The 17,918-nt window shown below is 36.8% G+C and overlaps 1 protein-coding gene across 1 annotated transcript in view; it reads left to right on the forward strand.

Moving 5' to 3' along the window:
- The window catches only part of ANO2 (anoctamin 2), a 303,704-nt gene that overhangs the window by 237,139 nt on the left and 48,647 nt on the right, over positions 1-17,918 (forward strand). Inside the window, exon 17 of the mRNA XM_044422266.1 lies at positions 14,422-14,499. Coding sequence (XP_044278201.1) covers positions 14,422-14,499 — 78 coding nt within the window. The remainder of the gene's footprint in view (positions 1-14,421; positions 14,500-17,918) is intronic.

Below are 17,918 nucleotides of genomic sequence, written 5' to 3' on the forward strand. Positions count from 1 at the left end.
CTACCGGACATCTGCAAGGCAGCAATATGGACAACTCCTTGCACTTTCACCAGACATTATAGACTCAACGTATTGGCCAGACATGGCTGTTCCTTTGGCCTTGCCGTCCTCTCCTCGATTCTCCTCTGATGACACCGACCCACCTCCAGTTGGTGAGCTTACTAATCACCCATTATGTGTGCTGCACAGAGACCATGAAGAAGAAAGGCAGGTTGCTTACCTGTAACCATTGTTCTTGAAGTGGTCATCTGTGCATTCACACAACCCACCCACCAGCCCCACTTGGTGTCAGCAGCTGGGACAGGAGACTCTCCCTTTCCCTCCTGTCTTGGTTTCTCCACCATAGGAGCACATACTGACCAGATTGTCAGCCCTCTCTTTCACTAGTGATTCCTCGAGTTAACCACTCTCTCCACTAGGGAGCGATCAGACAGTCTCCATAGACTGAGGGAAATGGCAGGCACTCTGTCTTTTATAGCAGTAAGGGGGAGGGATGCAGAGTTCCCGCCAAAATCCATTAACAGTTTTGTATTCTACCCAGCAACAGGCACTGCACAGGTGCAGCACCCAGTATGTGTGAATGCACAGATGACCAGTCAAAGAACAACAGTAAGCAACCTGCCTTTATCACCTAATTATTCTGATCTCTCTACTCTCTCCTTGGATGGAGAGACAGGAGGTGAATATTCAAATCAACTGCAGAAATCTTTTGAATGGCTGCCATTGTAAGAGACCAGATTTGATTATTAAGTCAGAAATGTTGACCTATCAGAATGATTACAGTAGAAAGAGAGAAACAGATAATCCCCTGACCCCTGGCTCCAACTGGCTCCGCTCATGACATGTGCCATGTGCATGTCCAGCCTATCCTTGAACAACCTCACCGATGGGGCTTCAAACACCTGTGGAAGCCCTTGGGGTCCTAATGGTCAGGAAGTACTTGCTGGCATCCAAATTGAACCTTGGTTCCTGAGCTTTGCACTTTTGGAACGTGTCCTGCCCTTCTCCACAGGGGAAAACAGGTCTCTTCGCACCTCAGTGTGACACCCTCTCACGTATGGCACCAACAGATCCCCTCAGAGTTTCCTCTTCTCAAGGCTAAAAGACCCAGTTTCCTCAGTCTTGCCTCATATGGCTTCCCCTGCAATCCGGCCACCATCCTTGTGGCCCTACGCTGCACTGACTCTAACCTGGCTATATCCTTCCTGTAATTTGGAGCCCAGAACTAAACACAATACTCCAGTTGCGAGTGCACCAGGGTCGTACAGAGTGGCAGTAATACCTCTCTTGACCTAGAAACCACACTTCTGGCATTCTCCCTCTTTACCACCACCTCACACTGCTGACTCATGTTTAGCCTGCAGTCAACCAGTACCCTGAGATCCCTTTCACAGGTACTGCTCTCCAGCCACTTATTCCCTAACCATCCATCCCTATGCCCCAAGTGCATGACCTTGCACTTATCAGCGTTGAACACCATCCTGTTGTCCCCTGCCCACTTCCATAGTCTGTCCAGATCCTTTTGGATCTGGAGTACCTGCTCCTCAGTTGTGGCCATGGCCCCATTTTAGTATCTTCTGCAAATCTGATCAGCAGACCGGTCACCTCTTCTTCCAGATCATTGATGAAGACAATGAACAGGATCGGCCCAGGACCGATCATAGGATTTATGTTTCATAAAAACTGGAACCTGGTAGTGATTAAATTAAATTGACAGAACTAGAGCTAGAATAATGTCTGATGAATATTTTAGGCCCAGTTGCCCATGTGTTCTTTCTGAGCAGTTGACATTGGCATGTTCATAAACTTTATGGTAGTTGATATTGCACATATAGATTTCTTTTTTTTTTTTTTTAACAATGCACATGTGAAGCTTATACATCCTTCACAGACTGGCAAATAGTTAAGAAGTCATATTCTAGAAGGAATGAGTTTTTAGCATGGGTTTAGCAGTTTCTCTCTCTCTCTCTCTATATATATATATATAGTTCCTCCCATGTTGTTGGCTAAAATGGTCCATAGGCTAGACTTAAAGAATGTCCAAGGACCAGTTGGGAATGGAATTGGTAACCTTAATGATTTGCATGGTTCTACTACTCCCCACTCCTCGCCAGTCCATATGTTTCAGAATGAGCAAGTTTTAATGATAAAAGACCCAAATGCACTGCAATACAATGTATTATTTAATAGAAATTTCACTTTTGAAAAGGAAACTCTTTAGAAGACCTTTTCAACTTTTCCTTTTGAGGTACAAGATTAACAACTTTCTTAAAAATTCTGTTCATCCTCTAGAAAGGAAAATACCTGACTCTAGCAAAATCTCTAGGTTTTGGACCAATATTCAACAGATAATGTTGCTGTGAACAATGGAAATCCAAGATGAGTTGATTTGGGTGGCTGTTGTGATTTTATGTTTATTTTATCACATATGGAGACCAAAAAGAACATTTAACATATTGAAAGAATGGGAAAAATACTGAAGATTGTCTCATTGAATGTAAATGGCTTGGGAGACTGATATAAATGAGCCAGAACTGAAAAATCTTTATATAAAGAAAAAGTAGATATTATATGTTTACAAGAAACACATCAAAAGAAAGATGGGGTAAACAAACTAAAATTATATTGGGCAGATGTATATGAAAAATCATATGGTACTTCTAAAGCAAGAGGTGTTGCAATTATTCTTGCCAAAAGATGTGAATTTAAAATGAAAGCTATTTCTCATAATACAAGGTCTGATGCATGGACAAGAAGTGACTTTAGCTAATATATATGCACCAAATACAAACCAAAGGGAGTTCTACAACAAGATATTTAAAGAAATAGAAGAATTTTAAAAAGGATATGTGATAATGGCAGGTGATTATAATATGGTTATAGATAAAGAAAAAGATAAATCTAATCCATCAAAGTTAAATATAAAATATAAGAATACAGATTTAAGTAGGTTTATTAATGAAAACAGATTTAAAGATGTTTGGAGAGAATTAAATGGGGACCAGAAGAGTTATACATGTTATTCAGATAGACATAAAAAATGTACAAGAATATATTATATATTTGTAACATCAGAAATAATGTCCAAGATAGTCAATGCAGATATAAAAGTAATTAAAATATCAGACCATGCATTGATAACAATGGAAATAGAAATAAAATGTGATTATAGACAGACATATAGATAGAGGATAGATTTAAGGATTTTTAAAAATGAGATAATTTTAGAAAAAATGGAAAAAAGAATTGAAAGAAATATGGAAAATAAATGAAAAAGGAGGTAGTAATTCAAGTGTAATATGGGATACAATGAAAGCAGTGGTAAGAGGGCTACGAATAAAATATTCATATACTTAAAAAAAAACCAAAAAGAACAACATATAAAGAGACTAGAAGAAGTTAAAGAATTAGAGAAAAAATATATTAAAAGTACAGAAAACAAAATTATGTTAGAATTAACAGCAAAAAGAAAAGAAATACAAAATATTGAAATAGAGCAAGTTCAAAGAAATCTAATTTACTTGAAAAGGGAATTTTATGAAAATAGTAATAAAAATTCCAAAATGCTGGTCAGAGCCACACAAGTCAAAATAGTGAAAAAAAATTAATTGGAGTAATAAAGAACAAAAAAGGAGTAAGATGTAATAAGGTGAAAGAAAAACTTTTAATTTTTCAAAGGTTTTTTGACAAATTATATAAGTGAAATGAAATAGATTTGAAAGAAAGCCAAACACATATAGAAAAGAATAAAGTGTAAAATCCAAGAAGAGGATAAAGAAATCATGGAAACTAAAATAGAAGAAGATCTGATGGATTGGGTCCTGTATAGTATAATTTTTTTTAAAATTATTAGTCCCTAAAATGAAAACGAAGTTTAATAAAATAATGGAAGGTGAAACAATTCCATGCACTTGGAGACAATCCATGATATTGATAGCAAAACCCAATAAAAACCTTACAAACCCTGGGTCTTATAGACTGTTATCTCTCATTAATCAAGATGGTAAATTGTTTGCAGTAATATTGGTAAATAGATTGAATAAATTTATAGATAAATATATAAAGAATGATCAATGTGGGTTTATTACAGGTTGACAAATTGCAGATGTGGTAAGGAGAGTTTTAAATATTAGCTATTATACTCGTATTAGATATATTTAAAGCCTTTGACTGTGTGGAATGGTCAACAATGAAGATCTTAATAGAGAAGATAGGATTTGGAGTGAAGTTTAAGAAAGTAATAAATCAATTATATTCAAAAAATACGGCAAAAATAATTGTAAATTATGGTATTAATAAAACAATAATCCTAAACTGAAGGATGAGACAGAGTTGTCCTTTATCCCCAATATTATTTGCTTTAATGATGGAAATATTGGCAAATGCAATTAGGAATGATACACAGATAAAAGGAATTGGAGTACATCAAAAAATCAAAATTAATTTATTTGCAGATGACACATTGTTAACATTTCAAGACCCAATAAATACTATAGAGAAAATATATTAATTGGGAAAAATCTGAAATGATACTATATAATCATAATAGTGGAGAAATGGATATAGTAAAAGAAAAATATAAATTAAGAATAGTAGATAATAGTAGATATTTAGGAATAGATATTCCAAAAGATAGTCAAGAATTAGAAAAGTTATGAAAAGTTAAAGACGGACATAAAATAGGAAAATAAGAAAAGGTAAAATTATCACGGTTCAGAAGAATAGCAGTAACAAAAATGAAAATTCTGCCAAAGATTAATTTTTTGTTTTGGATGATCCCAATCAGGTTTTATGATCAAGAATGAAAGGAAATGCAGAAATTATTGGAGGATTATGGAGGGAAAAGAGCAAGAGTAAGTAAAGCATTATGGTACAAATTACACAAAAAAGGAGGGCTGGGCATTCCAGATGCTAAAAAGTATTGGGTTGCAAACCAATTAAAGATAGTTCCAGATATTACAGCCCAAAATAAAGAATTAATATGGAGTTATATCAAAGTAAAAGAATTACGGGCAATAGGCGATCATTTAGAGACATATTAGTTTTAAAAGAATATTAAAAAGATTATTAAGAAAATTCAAAATCCCTTTTTAAAAAATATAGTTGAAGTATGAGAAAAATGGAGACAACAGTTAATCCTGGGAATTTCTCTATTAACACCAGTGGTTGAAATGGAGAAATTCCCAAAAATAGAATTAACGGATCTGATTAATAAATTTAAAAATAACCATATATATAAATGGGAAGACTGGAAAAATAAGATAAAAATATAATGCAATTAAGGAGTATATTGCCAGAGGTTAAAGTAAATTGGTTAAATTTAATTCAATTAGAAAAATAGATAAAGATGGAGGACTAATTTAAAGAGGAAGAAATTAACAAAATTTGAAACGATTTGAAACGAGACTAAGGAAGAATATACAAGTAAAGGAAGAATTGCCAAAATCTATAGGATATTAATGGAGTTAGGGGATCAGACAAAAGTTTAAAATCTATTTGGGAAATGAATGTAGGTGAAAAAAAAAGACAAAGACTAGAAGAATATTTGAAATAGAAGAGTATATAAGAATAAGTCAGAATTAAAGAGCATGGATGCAAGGTGATATGGAGATGGTATTTAACACCAGTTATGTTAGAACAAATTGAGGACAAATACTCTAATATATGTTGGAGATGTGATCAAGAGATTGGAACTTATAAACATATGTGGTGGGATTGTGAAAATATACAAAAGATTTGGATTATGATATTTAAGGAAATTGGAGAAATTTTAGATATAGACTTGTCACCGAGAATTGTATTATGACTGTTGATTGAAAAACAAGATATAAATGAAACTAAGAAAGAATTCATTGTAAGTTTGATAATGGCAGTTAGGTTAGTGATAGTTAAATATTGGAAACAGAATTGGGTTTTGCAAAGGCATGAATGGTATAATGAAATGTGGGCTATGGTAATTAATGTTAAACTGTTGACAGAAATAAAAATTTTAAAAGGGTTAATGAAAGCAAATAAATATAATGAAATTTGGGGAGATTTTGTAAAAGCAGTATTGATAGAAGGCAAAGACTGCAAACCTAAGCAAGATTATATGAATTTCTGGAGGGGATATGGATATAATTGAAGTATATTATATATTATTGTTATAATATATGAATTAAGTGGTAGTTATATTAGTCTCTGGGGTGGTGGGGGCACTTCATTATTTATTCTTTAATTATTGTGTTTTTGTTATGTTATAATATTATTGTAAAAAAAAATTTAAAAGACAATGGAAATCCAAGCAAACAAGGTTTGAACAAAGAAATCATCATAACACTGATAGGAAGACTGAAGATAAAAATAATTAGAGGGATAGGGATTACTCCCTTATGATAGAACATAAGCCCACTCTCTCTGTAGCTTATCCTATGATAGATAGGTAATGATTGCAAAGAACACTTTTAGAATCAAATAAACTGGGCAAGTATGATTGTGTATAAATAAGACAACCAACAACCAAAGCACCACCCTTGAGAAATGGACCAGAGTTTGTCAATGAAGCAAGAAAATTAAACTAGATTTTCCCAGGTACTTGACAAGCTAAGATTCAGGGAGAGCTGAACAGGGTCACCAAAATACTTGGACCCTGCTCTGCTCTTCTGATCTTTGAGAAATTAGAGCTGCCTTCACTTAATTACCAACTTAATTTCTTTTTCATGGAACATAGCTGGTTGGAACTGTAAAATTTAGGGATGAAGTGCCCGATCCTGCCTATTCTTGGAAGCTAAGCAGAGTAAGGCCTGCTTGAATTTGGATGCATGACTGAAAATCTTGTGAATCCAGAGAGCTTTGGCTATGGACGGTATGGAAATGTAATGTGATGATGATGATGATGATGATGCATTTATGTTATCCTCCTTTAAGAGACATGTATGCAGTAAAATTAGATCTTAATGATTACATTACTAATACATTAATAGCTGTTGCCCCAGTTAGGAGATGATAACCAAAAGCAGGATTATCTATTCTGATTTCTACTGCCCTTCAACTTACCATCAAGTGCCTCCTACATTGTGGTCATATGGCAGCAACATGCTTAACCAGTTTTGACTCATGGAATAGCCTTCTTATTAATGCTTACATTCCTCCTACTGTTACTATAAAGTGAACTACAGTGATGCCTCATACTTCAAACCTAATTCGTTTCAGGAGGTTGTTTGGACACCAAATCATTTGAAGTCCGAATCAATTTCCCCCATTACAAATAATTGAAAGTGAATTAATCCATTCCCTGACCCTAGACAATACCCATTTTCATAAACTTAAAGAGCAAATATGGCCTCCTAAATGAATTAAGTTTGAAGTAGTAATGTTATATTAATACATTTACTGTACCTTAGTAAGGAGTGGTTTTATATATATAAACAAAGGAGTGGTTTTATATATATAAACAAAAAATAAAGCAAAAAAACCACTGAAAAAGCATGAAAATGCATGCCCTGAAAATGCATGAGCATTACACAGGGGAAGTTTCACACCAAGAGACAACTTGGTTTCACAACAGATGACTTTTATGCTGTGGCCACATTTTTTTCACTTCATGTGCGGTTTGAACATACAAGCATTGTTTGAACTTTGGAGCAATTTTATCTCAACTTACATTTGATCTTTGTATCATTTGAAGTTAGTCATTCAGACTGTGAAGGACCACTGCATACAAGAATGGGAGAATTTAGAAACATTATATAATAGATTTAGATTCACAATTTCCCTGGTTTATCTCATTGTGATGGTGACTTTTTTCCCCTCATTGAATAAGTTTTATTCCTAATATATAACAAAAAAAAACCTAAAAAGCATCAATCATCGAAAACATCAGACCTACTGGGTCAGCGCCCCACATTTTTTCTTTTTATGTTTATAGTTTAACATAAACCATTTAAATCTATGCGTAGTCCTGTTTCTCTAGCCAATGATAAAAAGAGTCCCAGGTTTGATAGAAATCTGTATCTTCTTTCTCCTTTAGAGACAAAGTCAATCTGTCCATTTCCTCACAGTCCAGGATCTTTTTTAGAATCAGTTCATCGGTAGGTGGCTCTTCATTCTTCCATTGTTGGGCAAATGCAATCCTCGCCGCAGTAGTTACATGTAGAGTCAAATGCATTGCTTGTTTACTAAGGTCATTGGGTACAATGCCTAATAAAAAAACTTCAGGTTTAAATGTTAGAGGTTTTTGTAACATTTCTTCAAGCCATTTGTGTATTTTAATCCAATACTTTTTTGCCTTATCCCAGGTCTACCACATATGATAAAAAGTACCCGATTTATGTTTACATTTCCAACATCCATTTGACATATTTGGAAACATCTTAGCTAACCTATTTAGCAACAGATACCATCTACAAAACATTTTATACAGGTTTTCTTTGTATGAGGTTGCTAATATTACTTTAATATTTCTTTCCCACAGCTTTTGCCATTTCTCTAACTCAATATTATATCCAATGTTTTGTGCCCACCTTATCATAGTTTCCTTAACCTGTTCATCTTCCATTCTCCTATCTAGTAGGAAGTTATACAATCTTTTAATCATTTTCTCATCTGATTTAAGAATCATGTGATCAAATGCAGTTGGTTCTTTATAAAAGCCCCACATTCTATAGTCTTTAGCATATCTCGATTGCATTTGAACCTTGTGCTACCAAGAAATATTAATTCCTTGTTCTTGTATTTCTTGATTCAATTTTTATCTTCATTATCCAAAATATCATCATATCTCACGATCATATCAAAATTCAATGCATTTGGATATGCAAGAGCTTCCACAGGCGAAAGCCATCTTGGTAATTTAGTGTACAGTTTTATCTTTAACTTTTCCCACACCGACATTAATGATTTCCTTATATAATGATTTAAGAAACAACCATGTGCCTTACACTTTTCATACCACATATAAGAATGCCAACCCATTTGCAAATCATGCCCTTCGAGATACAAGATTATCTTATTTCTTAAAGTTATCCATTCTTTTAGCCACATTAAAACAGAAGCTTGATAATACAACATCCAATCAGGAAGACCAAAAACCCCATTCCCTCTAGCCTCCATGACTTTCATGCCTGAATTGGACCTAACAATGATATTCTGTCCTTATCTCAGCAGTGAGGTCTGACTGAATTATATATTTAATAATGATAGGTGTTCTAAGGATCTCAAAGTTAACTTTGCAGATGTATGCTTTGCTCAGCTGGCTGTCCAACTTGCTTTTAGAATTCTCAGAGGAAATCTACTTTTTTTGGGAAATGTGGTGATGGTGAATATACATACATGCCATGGAGGGAAGCAGTACAGTTGATTATGCATTATGCTTTCTTTGCCCTTATCTATAGTTTTTCTGTGGCCAACAGACTTGACAGCAATAATTTGTCTCTTTCTCTTACCCTTTTGGTCCTCCTTAAAACAGAGGTATGGGTTAATTGCCAGTTAGCTGATTCAGCCCTTGTGCTTAGGCAAAGGAGAATTTTCCAGGATAAAGGTGTAGCTGTTAAGATTTCTAAGCTATTTCTAAACTATTTAGGGTAAAAGAAGCAAAAATGCTATTATTGAAGCTCATGATATACAAGCCACCTTGGATAATTATACCAGGAGATAATATTGAGGGTTAGTCCACTGAAGTCCATGAATCTTAGGTCTCTTAAGTCAGTATGGTTTGCAAAGGAGTGTTTCAAAGTAAAACAAAAACAAACAAAGCAACAATAACACACATACTTAAGGACAGTATATCATCAATACAGAACAGATAACTGTAGAGTAATACAAGCATATTACCATATTTAAAAGTATTGAATATCTTAGGTAGTTCTGAAAAAAAGTTATGTAAAAGGAATGAGGTAGACAAAGAAATTCTCTTTGGAACATTTCAGGTTTGGGAAACATACTTTTCTCAAGTTTTAGAGAGCCCAGAAAGCAAGGTTCAGTGGATTCCATTCTTCCCCTCCTGTATATTTCTGATCTTTCAAACTGGGGCTCTGTGAGCCATTCTGAAATAAAGATACTAATTTTCCAAAGAAAATCTGGGAAGTTCCAGGACCAGTTTTAGCTATGCCTTAACTATTGAAAGTAATTATCATACAGTTTATAACAGTCCTATTTACACAAATTAATAGGGCTATTCCATTACCTGATAAATGATATGGGTCATTATAATTCATATTTACAAGAAAGGAGGTATAAACAGTCTTTCAACTCTCACCCCATCAGTCTGCTTGCAATAGCCAGTAAATTGTAAACTTGTTGCCTTAAGAACAACTCATTACTTGCACTGAAGAAGAAAATATTCTGAGAAACAAGTATCCAGGCTTTAAAGGAGGCAGGTTAACACTTGTTCACTGCCTTGTCTTAAGCCATCTGTCAGAAAAATATATAAGATATTCCAGCAAGGCATTTTATGCTCCTTTTTTGGACTGAAAATATTTTTTTGATTCAATCCAAGGGCTAACCTCTGGCCTAAGCTTTATTCCTCTTCCACTGATATAAGAACATTCTATTTAAATATCTATTTATATCAGAATACTACTATATGGTTGAGATGTAGCATAGAGAGAACCCTGACTAATTCTACATATCCTTCTTATTAGGAAAGCATGCCAGGGTTGTACCTGCAGCCACACTATTTAACCTGTACCTTAGACCTTTTTTCCATGGGACTTCTATGCTTCAAAGTTGACTACAGTTACTATTGTTATACTTTTATATGCACATGCTGCTATTGTTCTCTCCTTTACCAAAGCTGGTCTGAAACAAATGTTGAGAGAATTTATAGAATATTGTAATGAAGATGCATTAACTGTTATTTTTGGCAAAACCAAGATCATGGTCTTTTCCAGAAGTTTCTCCTTGATTAAATGGCTTATAGGTAATCAGAACATAGAACACATTAGACAATTTAAATATTTAAAAGTTGAATTGTCTTCCAGTTTTCTGGGTCTTGGGTGGCACATCAGACTTCTGTTATATAATTAGCATCTAATATCAGCAATGCTGTAATTTGTTCCTTTTAGAAGGAGACAGTTTATTCCTGTTGTGCTCTGAGTATTTAAGTCTAAGATATTGCCACAGCTGTTGTGGATTTCAGATTCCTCTTCCACTTTGCACAAATACTCTGTTTTTTGCCTCTGCTCATTGGAGTATATAATTGTGTATCATCAGCAGTTTTATGGCTTGAGGCTAGGCTCTCATCAGTGAAACATACTGCTTGGTACTATGTATTCAAGATACTGTGTCCCTTCTCCAAGAAGACAATTGTATGAGTCAGTGTCAGAGATAATTACAGACTGTGGACTTTTCTGATAACTTCAATACTTCAAAGTATTTCATGAACAAAAACTGTTGTAGTACTTTGGTTAAAGGACACCAATACTCTACATTCTTTATCCCTGCTACCTGTTCCTTATTTTACTTAGACTTAACTTTTTATATTCAGAGAACAGCAAAATATTGAAAATGTGATTAATCCTAAAGGCTAGATAACATTTTAAAAAGCCAGATTCAGTGTAATTCCCTCTGCAGTATTGGATAGTTATTCTCAGGGGTTTCCTTATATAAATTGCCTCTGCCCATGTGGAGATGGTGGGAGAGGCCCTACCCTGTACACCCAGTCCCGGGTTAAGAGGAAGTTGCATTCCTGAGATTGTCTTTAAGTCGAATTTGTATATAAGTCAGATTGCATATATAAAAACATATAAAACACTTAAACACTTTCATATACACTACAATAGCTTAAACAAAATACAGTATTTTAATAAAGAGAATAGAAAAATAATAAAGTAACTACAGGTACTGGAGAGAGGGGGGGAGAGAGAGTCTGTATGTAGGTAGGAATATAGCAGGGGTCCCCAACCCCTGGGCTATGGATTGGTACCAGTCCATGGCCTGTTAAAACTGGGTCGCAGAGCAGTAGGTGAGTGGTGGGCAAGTGAGCAAAGCCCCATCTGCAGCCACAGCTGTTCCTCTGCACTCTCATAGGAACAGAAGCCTCCTGGCCAGGAAGGGCTGTGTGGGGGTGCACATTGGCATCCTGCACAGCCAAGCAGGGGCTGATTGGTGGCAGAGGATGAGGGGACCTGCTCCCACTGCTCCAGTTAATGGGCGCCTGCTTCATCAGCCAAAATGCTGTGACAGGGTGTGTGCCCCAAACCCAAGAGCCTCCCAGAGACACCAGCAAAGCATGGCGCATTCTGATACATGCCAGCAGACAGCCATTTGCCAGGAGAAGCTCTGTGTGCTGCGTACTGCTCGTGGGCAGATGGGCAGGGGCTGCTGTGAACCATCAGGGCTGGCGGGGAGCTCAGTGCTCTCACTGGGTCTTGATGAGGAGCTCCGAGAGCACAAATTCCACTGCAAAGCATGCATGTGAGGGATCCAGGCTGCACACTCCCCACAAGAATCCAATGCCTGAGGTTCCGAGGTGGAGCCAAGACAGCAACAACAGCAGTGGGGAGTGGCCACAAACACAGAGGAAACCTAGTTCACTCATCTGCCACCCACCCCCTGCTGTGCGGCCCAGCTCTTAACAGCTCCCACTGATTCTGCATTATGGTGAGTTGTGTAATTATTTCATTATATATTACAGTGTAACAATAAAAGAAATAAAGTGCACAATAAATGCAATACACTTGGATCAAGCTGAAACCACCCCCCACCACCCCTGGTCCATGGAAAAATTGTCTTCCACAAAACCGGTTCCTGGTGCCAAAGAGTTCTTAAAACAGTTTAGATAGAAAGATAGGGGGGGAAGTAAAAAGATTATTAAAGGTTAACTCTTTTTCAGCTAACATTAAGCCCAACATTAACTAGATGAGTTTATAAATAAATAAATAAATAAATAAATGAGATGGGACTGGCATTAGAGAGAATGGATCTGGTGCTAGAGAGTCAGGGTTTCATTGTGCTACTGGAGGGGAGGTTACCACTGGAGTTGCTTTCTAGTTCCAACTTTGCTGCTCACCAACACTACCTATTGCTCTTTCCCTCCTCCTTCTCTTTGGCTCCCTCCCTCCTTCCTATCCTTCCTTTCCTTACTCCTTCCTTCCTCTCCTCATTCTCCAGCACTCACTGCTCACCAAGCATGGGCACCCACTTGCTAATCAAGGATGAGACAGGACTTCCAAGTTTGCTTGGTCATAAGTAGGCATTCTTGTTAACTGGGATGTTTATAACAGAGGGACTAGGTGTATGCTTCTGTTTTGTAATTTCTGTATAGATTAATGAATAAGACATGATATATCTATCTTACAAAAACCTCCTGGAAGACAGTCTAACTGGTTTGTGACTTATTTATTGGGTGATGTTAAAAAATATACAACAGGTTGTTGCAAGTTTGTTAGTCTCTGTATTGAAAAGACCAGATTTCTAGATATTCTAGTCTATTATCTAGATTAAATTTAAATAGTACTAATTTACTGATTATGTTTTAAATGCTACTGTATTTAGGTTTTAAATATGTCAAGCAGATGTTCTGCTGTTCTTTGCATTATGTATTTCATCTTATTGGTTATTTGTATTTTAATAGCCCTGTGACTGCATAATAAATATGATGATGATGATGGTGGTGGTGGTGGTGGCAGTGATGACAATGTCAGGGCAATTCTCCTTACCTCCTACCACTCATTGATAGAACCGATTTTTGTTTTTTGTTTTGCATGAGAATTTCTTTAACCTGCAACTGCACATTTACAATAAATGCACTTGTGCTAATGCTATAGATGTGCAAATAAGAAAATTTGAAGCTACCCATTTTCTCTGAATTCCATTGCAGAGCTCACTTAGATTTGAATCTGTATCGGATTGCAACTTTGTTTTTGTTTTGCTTGAAAATCCATACATATTTCAATGCATTTTTGAAATGTAAATATTTTTCATCAATTAAAGCATGTTTGCACATTTTTCAAATATATGTATGCTTATTTTGATCCACAAATAATGCCAGAAGTTCAAAAATGTATGGACCTTGACCACAGATTGCATCTGAGCTTCCGTTCAGTCCAGAAGGTACAAACTGGGTAAATCTGATCAAAATGAAATGAAATAAATTTCTCATACATCTCTACCTTGCACAATTTTCCCCCAAAAGTAGAAAACTAATGTGCTATTTCACAAAGTTCACACAACACCAAAAAAGCGAGTCAACTGCAAATTGCACAGTTCCATTTCAGAGAAATGTGAACTCATTTGATTTTTTTCTGTGACATCTTTACTTCATAGTAAAACTTTTTAATTTCACTCTGTAAGTTACATCATTATGTTGATTTTGAACCTGTACTCAATTGCTCCTATATTATTTAAAAGTAGAAAACGTCTCATCAAATATTTCCTTTTCTTTGTTTATTTAGTATTATATAGTATTGTTTGTAAATGCATTTTCATCATTACATCTTCAAGCAGGATGAAAAGGAGAAGCTGACTTGGAAAGACCGTACCCCTGGATATCTAGTGAATTTCGCATCTATCTTATTTATGGTAATTCCACTGGCATTATTCCCTCCACCTCCCCCCATCACACACTTCCATATTGGTCTATAATAAACTGACTTTGTCTAAATAAATCTTCAAAGTGAATAAGTGTCCACAAGGATAAACATTACTTTTGTTATTTTCAAATTAGTGATAGACTGAGGGAAAGAAAAGTGCTTGCCTTCTGAGCAACTGTGCCATAAAGCTGCTCCAATTAAGAACTCGATCTTTCATGCAAGGTTGGCTCTTTGACCAGCTAAATTGAAAAACAGGTTTAAATGTTATGAAATATGCTAATAGTAGTCAGAGTTTAGAACTATAATCTCTCAAGGAGAAAAATTCTATCAAGTTCTTCTTCTCACTCTCTGCTAGAACACTGAAGTGAATCACAGAATCCTGATCAGCTTCTGTAATTCAGTCCATATCTACCCCTTGTGCAGACCCAAGCCTTTAGGTTGGAGGTGAAGTCTAGGACAGTCGAGAAGTTCTAGCTTAACCAGATTCTAGTTCCCCTGCTGTCTTAAACTCTTAAATGCAAGCAGGAAGCATAGTTTAAAAACATAGTTTCCTTCACCTAAGTGTTTCTTCACTGTTGCAGAGGAATTCACTGATGAGTGAAATTCCAAATGTAAGGAATGTAAATGTTAGATCAACTGTGTTTGGGAATGCCATATAGAAAGTGTACCTAGCCAGTCAAAGCTAGAAAAGAAATAAAAAAGAGGGATTTTTCCAGAGCAATAAAAGGACTCATGGTTTTGGGTTTTCATGCTGTAGCTTGCTACAAGAATCCTAAGTTGAAATTGACCACCTTGCATCTCACAGGCAGGAGTGAATATTTTTCTTTTTAAAAATTTCCCTCATTACGTAAATGCAAAGAGACATGCTAGTGAGACAGATGAAAAGAAAGGAATGAAGGAACAAGCTGATCAGGATAAGTGAAACACTCCCTTGTTCCAAGACATTGAAAGCAAAGGGGCAGGGGAGGGGGGCAGGGAAAACACCTTCTTTTCCTTGCAGTGGAATTTTCTGTTTCTGGATTGCCCTGGGACCTGATGGAAGACAGAAGGCTCTGGATTCATTCTGTAAATGACCCTTCTTCCATGCTTTTACCTCAGATTCCAGAGCAGGTGAAGCTCTCACTTATTCCTAGCATCCATTGTCTACTCTGCAGAGTACTCTCCAAAGTAATCTGCATCCATTGTCACAGTTATTCTTCATATTAAATGGAGTTAGGGTGACCTGAACTGAAGAAAATAATGGCTTGTCAAATGCTGCCTAGTCAGTTTGTGGCTATTTAGTCAGTTTATGGCTGAGGTGAGTTAACTAGATCACCAAAGCCTCATTCTAAAATATAAGATAGAATCTGATGTAGGGTGGCCACTTATGAAACACCTAAAAATTGGGCAAAAGAATAAACCTATTTGCATAAAAATTGCAAGTGCTGTTTGATTTGTGGATGCCACCATAGAAATTATTACTACAATTAGAATAAAAATGTGGTGCATCTCACCATAATGTGGATGACTGTGACTAAGTGACTTGCTTAATCTGCTGACCAAATGTTGTTGATTGGCAACTTCATGGGTCACCTCTTCCTTTGAATGGTTTGATTTTTTTTTCTTTACTTGGACTGGAAAACCCTTCAAAAGGATGGTTGTCTCCTGTAAAAGAGGACACCTGGTCACCCTATTGGATGATACCTCAAGGGGTAGTAAATGAGTTGTGTCATGAACTTTCATAGAACAGAGTCTGCTTCCTCAGGTGCATAAAGTTCTGTCTTCTGACAGATATGCAGGCACAATGGGTTGTATATTTATTTATTTATTTTTATTAAAACATTTTTATGCCGCCCCATTCGCCGAGGCCTCGGGGCGGCTTACAACAATACACCTGCATCCTTTTGCCACCAGAATAGTTCTGACTGGTAGGTAGAATTTATAGGTTTAGTTTGTACTGCACATTTCTACTGGGAAAAGTGGCTCACAATCATAAATAAAACTCATTTAAGACATTAATTTGTGCAAACATAATGAAATCAAGAAAGACAGTAAGACAGACAGAAATCCTGACCCAACAGATCTGCTTAAATGCCAAAGTTCGGTTTAATTCAAAAGGCATTTCTTTGCTTGTGGAAGATTAGCAGAGAGGGAGTGAACCTTGCTCGCTTTACAGAGACTACTGCAGCTTGGGAGCATCCACTGAGAAGGCACTATCTCATGGTGTCACCAAATGGAGCTGGATAAGTTTGTAGGCAGAAGTTGGTTTTTCAGGTGACCTGCTCCCAAGCCATATAGGGTTTTATAAGACATTACCAGCACTTTGAAGCAGTGCTGAAAAGAGACCACTAGCCAGGAAAACTATTTTAACAAGGGGACCATGTGCTGCTTGAAACCAGCCTCCATCAACAGTCTGCCATTCTGGGCCAGCTGAAGCTTCTGAAAGATTTCAAAGGCAGACTAACATACTTCAGTAGTCCAAATAGGATGCATCTAAGGCATGATTTTCAAGACCTAAGTGGACATCTCTAGAAACAAATTTTGTTGGTGCACTACCTTTAACTACTCACTCCTAGCCACTGCCAAAACCTGAATGTTCTGGTGCAAATCTGGATTCAGAAGTATATCCAAACTGCAAGCCTGAATCTTCACAGGGAGTGCAGCCCATGTAGTACAGGTTATATCCCTATTTTCTGATCAGCTGTTCAACTAACTTGAGGGAACAGGCACAGATGCTAAATGACTATTTTGCCTCAGTGTCCTCCCCAAAGTAGGATGGGGGATATCCACATAGGAGATTAGATGAGGCTGGGGACTTAGGGGCACTGATTAGAGTCACCCCCCTTGAAGTCAAGGGGCTTCTCAGAACATTGGACATTACAAAGGCACCAGGCCCTGACGGGTTACATCCAAGAGTACTTAGAGAGTTGGCAGGGGTTCTCCCATGCCCACTGGCCTCCATTTTTGAGACCTCATGGAGAATGGGTGAAGTTCCAGAGGACTGGAGGGTGGCATCAGTGGTCCCAATTTTCAAAAAGGGTAGTAGAAGGCACATGGGGAACTATAGACAGGTTAGCCTTACGTCCATTGTAGGAAAAACAATGGAAAGGCTCATAATAGAGAGAGATCTAGTGATGCTAGATAGGGAAGGGAGGCTGACAGCCACACAACATGGCTTCCGCAAAAACAGGTCCTGCCAGACAAACCGTGTGGAATTCTATGACAAGGTTTTGCGATGGCTAGATGGAGAGGATGCAGTGGATGTGGTATACCTGGATTTCAGCAAGGCCTTTGACAAAGTGCCCCATGATATCCTGGTGGAGAAACTGAGGAGTTTTGGGATACACCAAAGCACTGTCTGGTGGATTAGGGCATGGTTGACTGACCAAAAGCAGAAGGTAACCATTAGCAGGGAATCATCGGGATGGC

The sequence above is a fragment of the Varanus komodoensis genome, unplaced genomic scaffold (genome assembly GCF_004798865.1).
Source record: "Varanus komodoensis strain SLA01 unplaced genomic scaffold, ASM479886v1 scaffold123, whole genome shotgun sequence".
Classification (NCBI taxonomy): domain Eukaryota; kingdom Metazoa; phylum Chordata; class Lepidosauria; order Squamata; family Varanidae; genus Varanus; species Varanus komodoensis.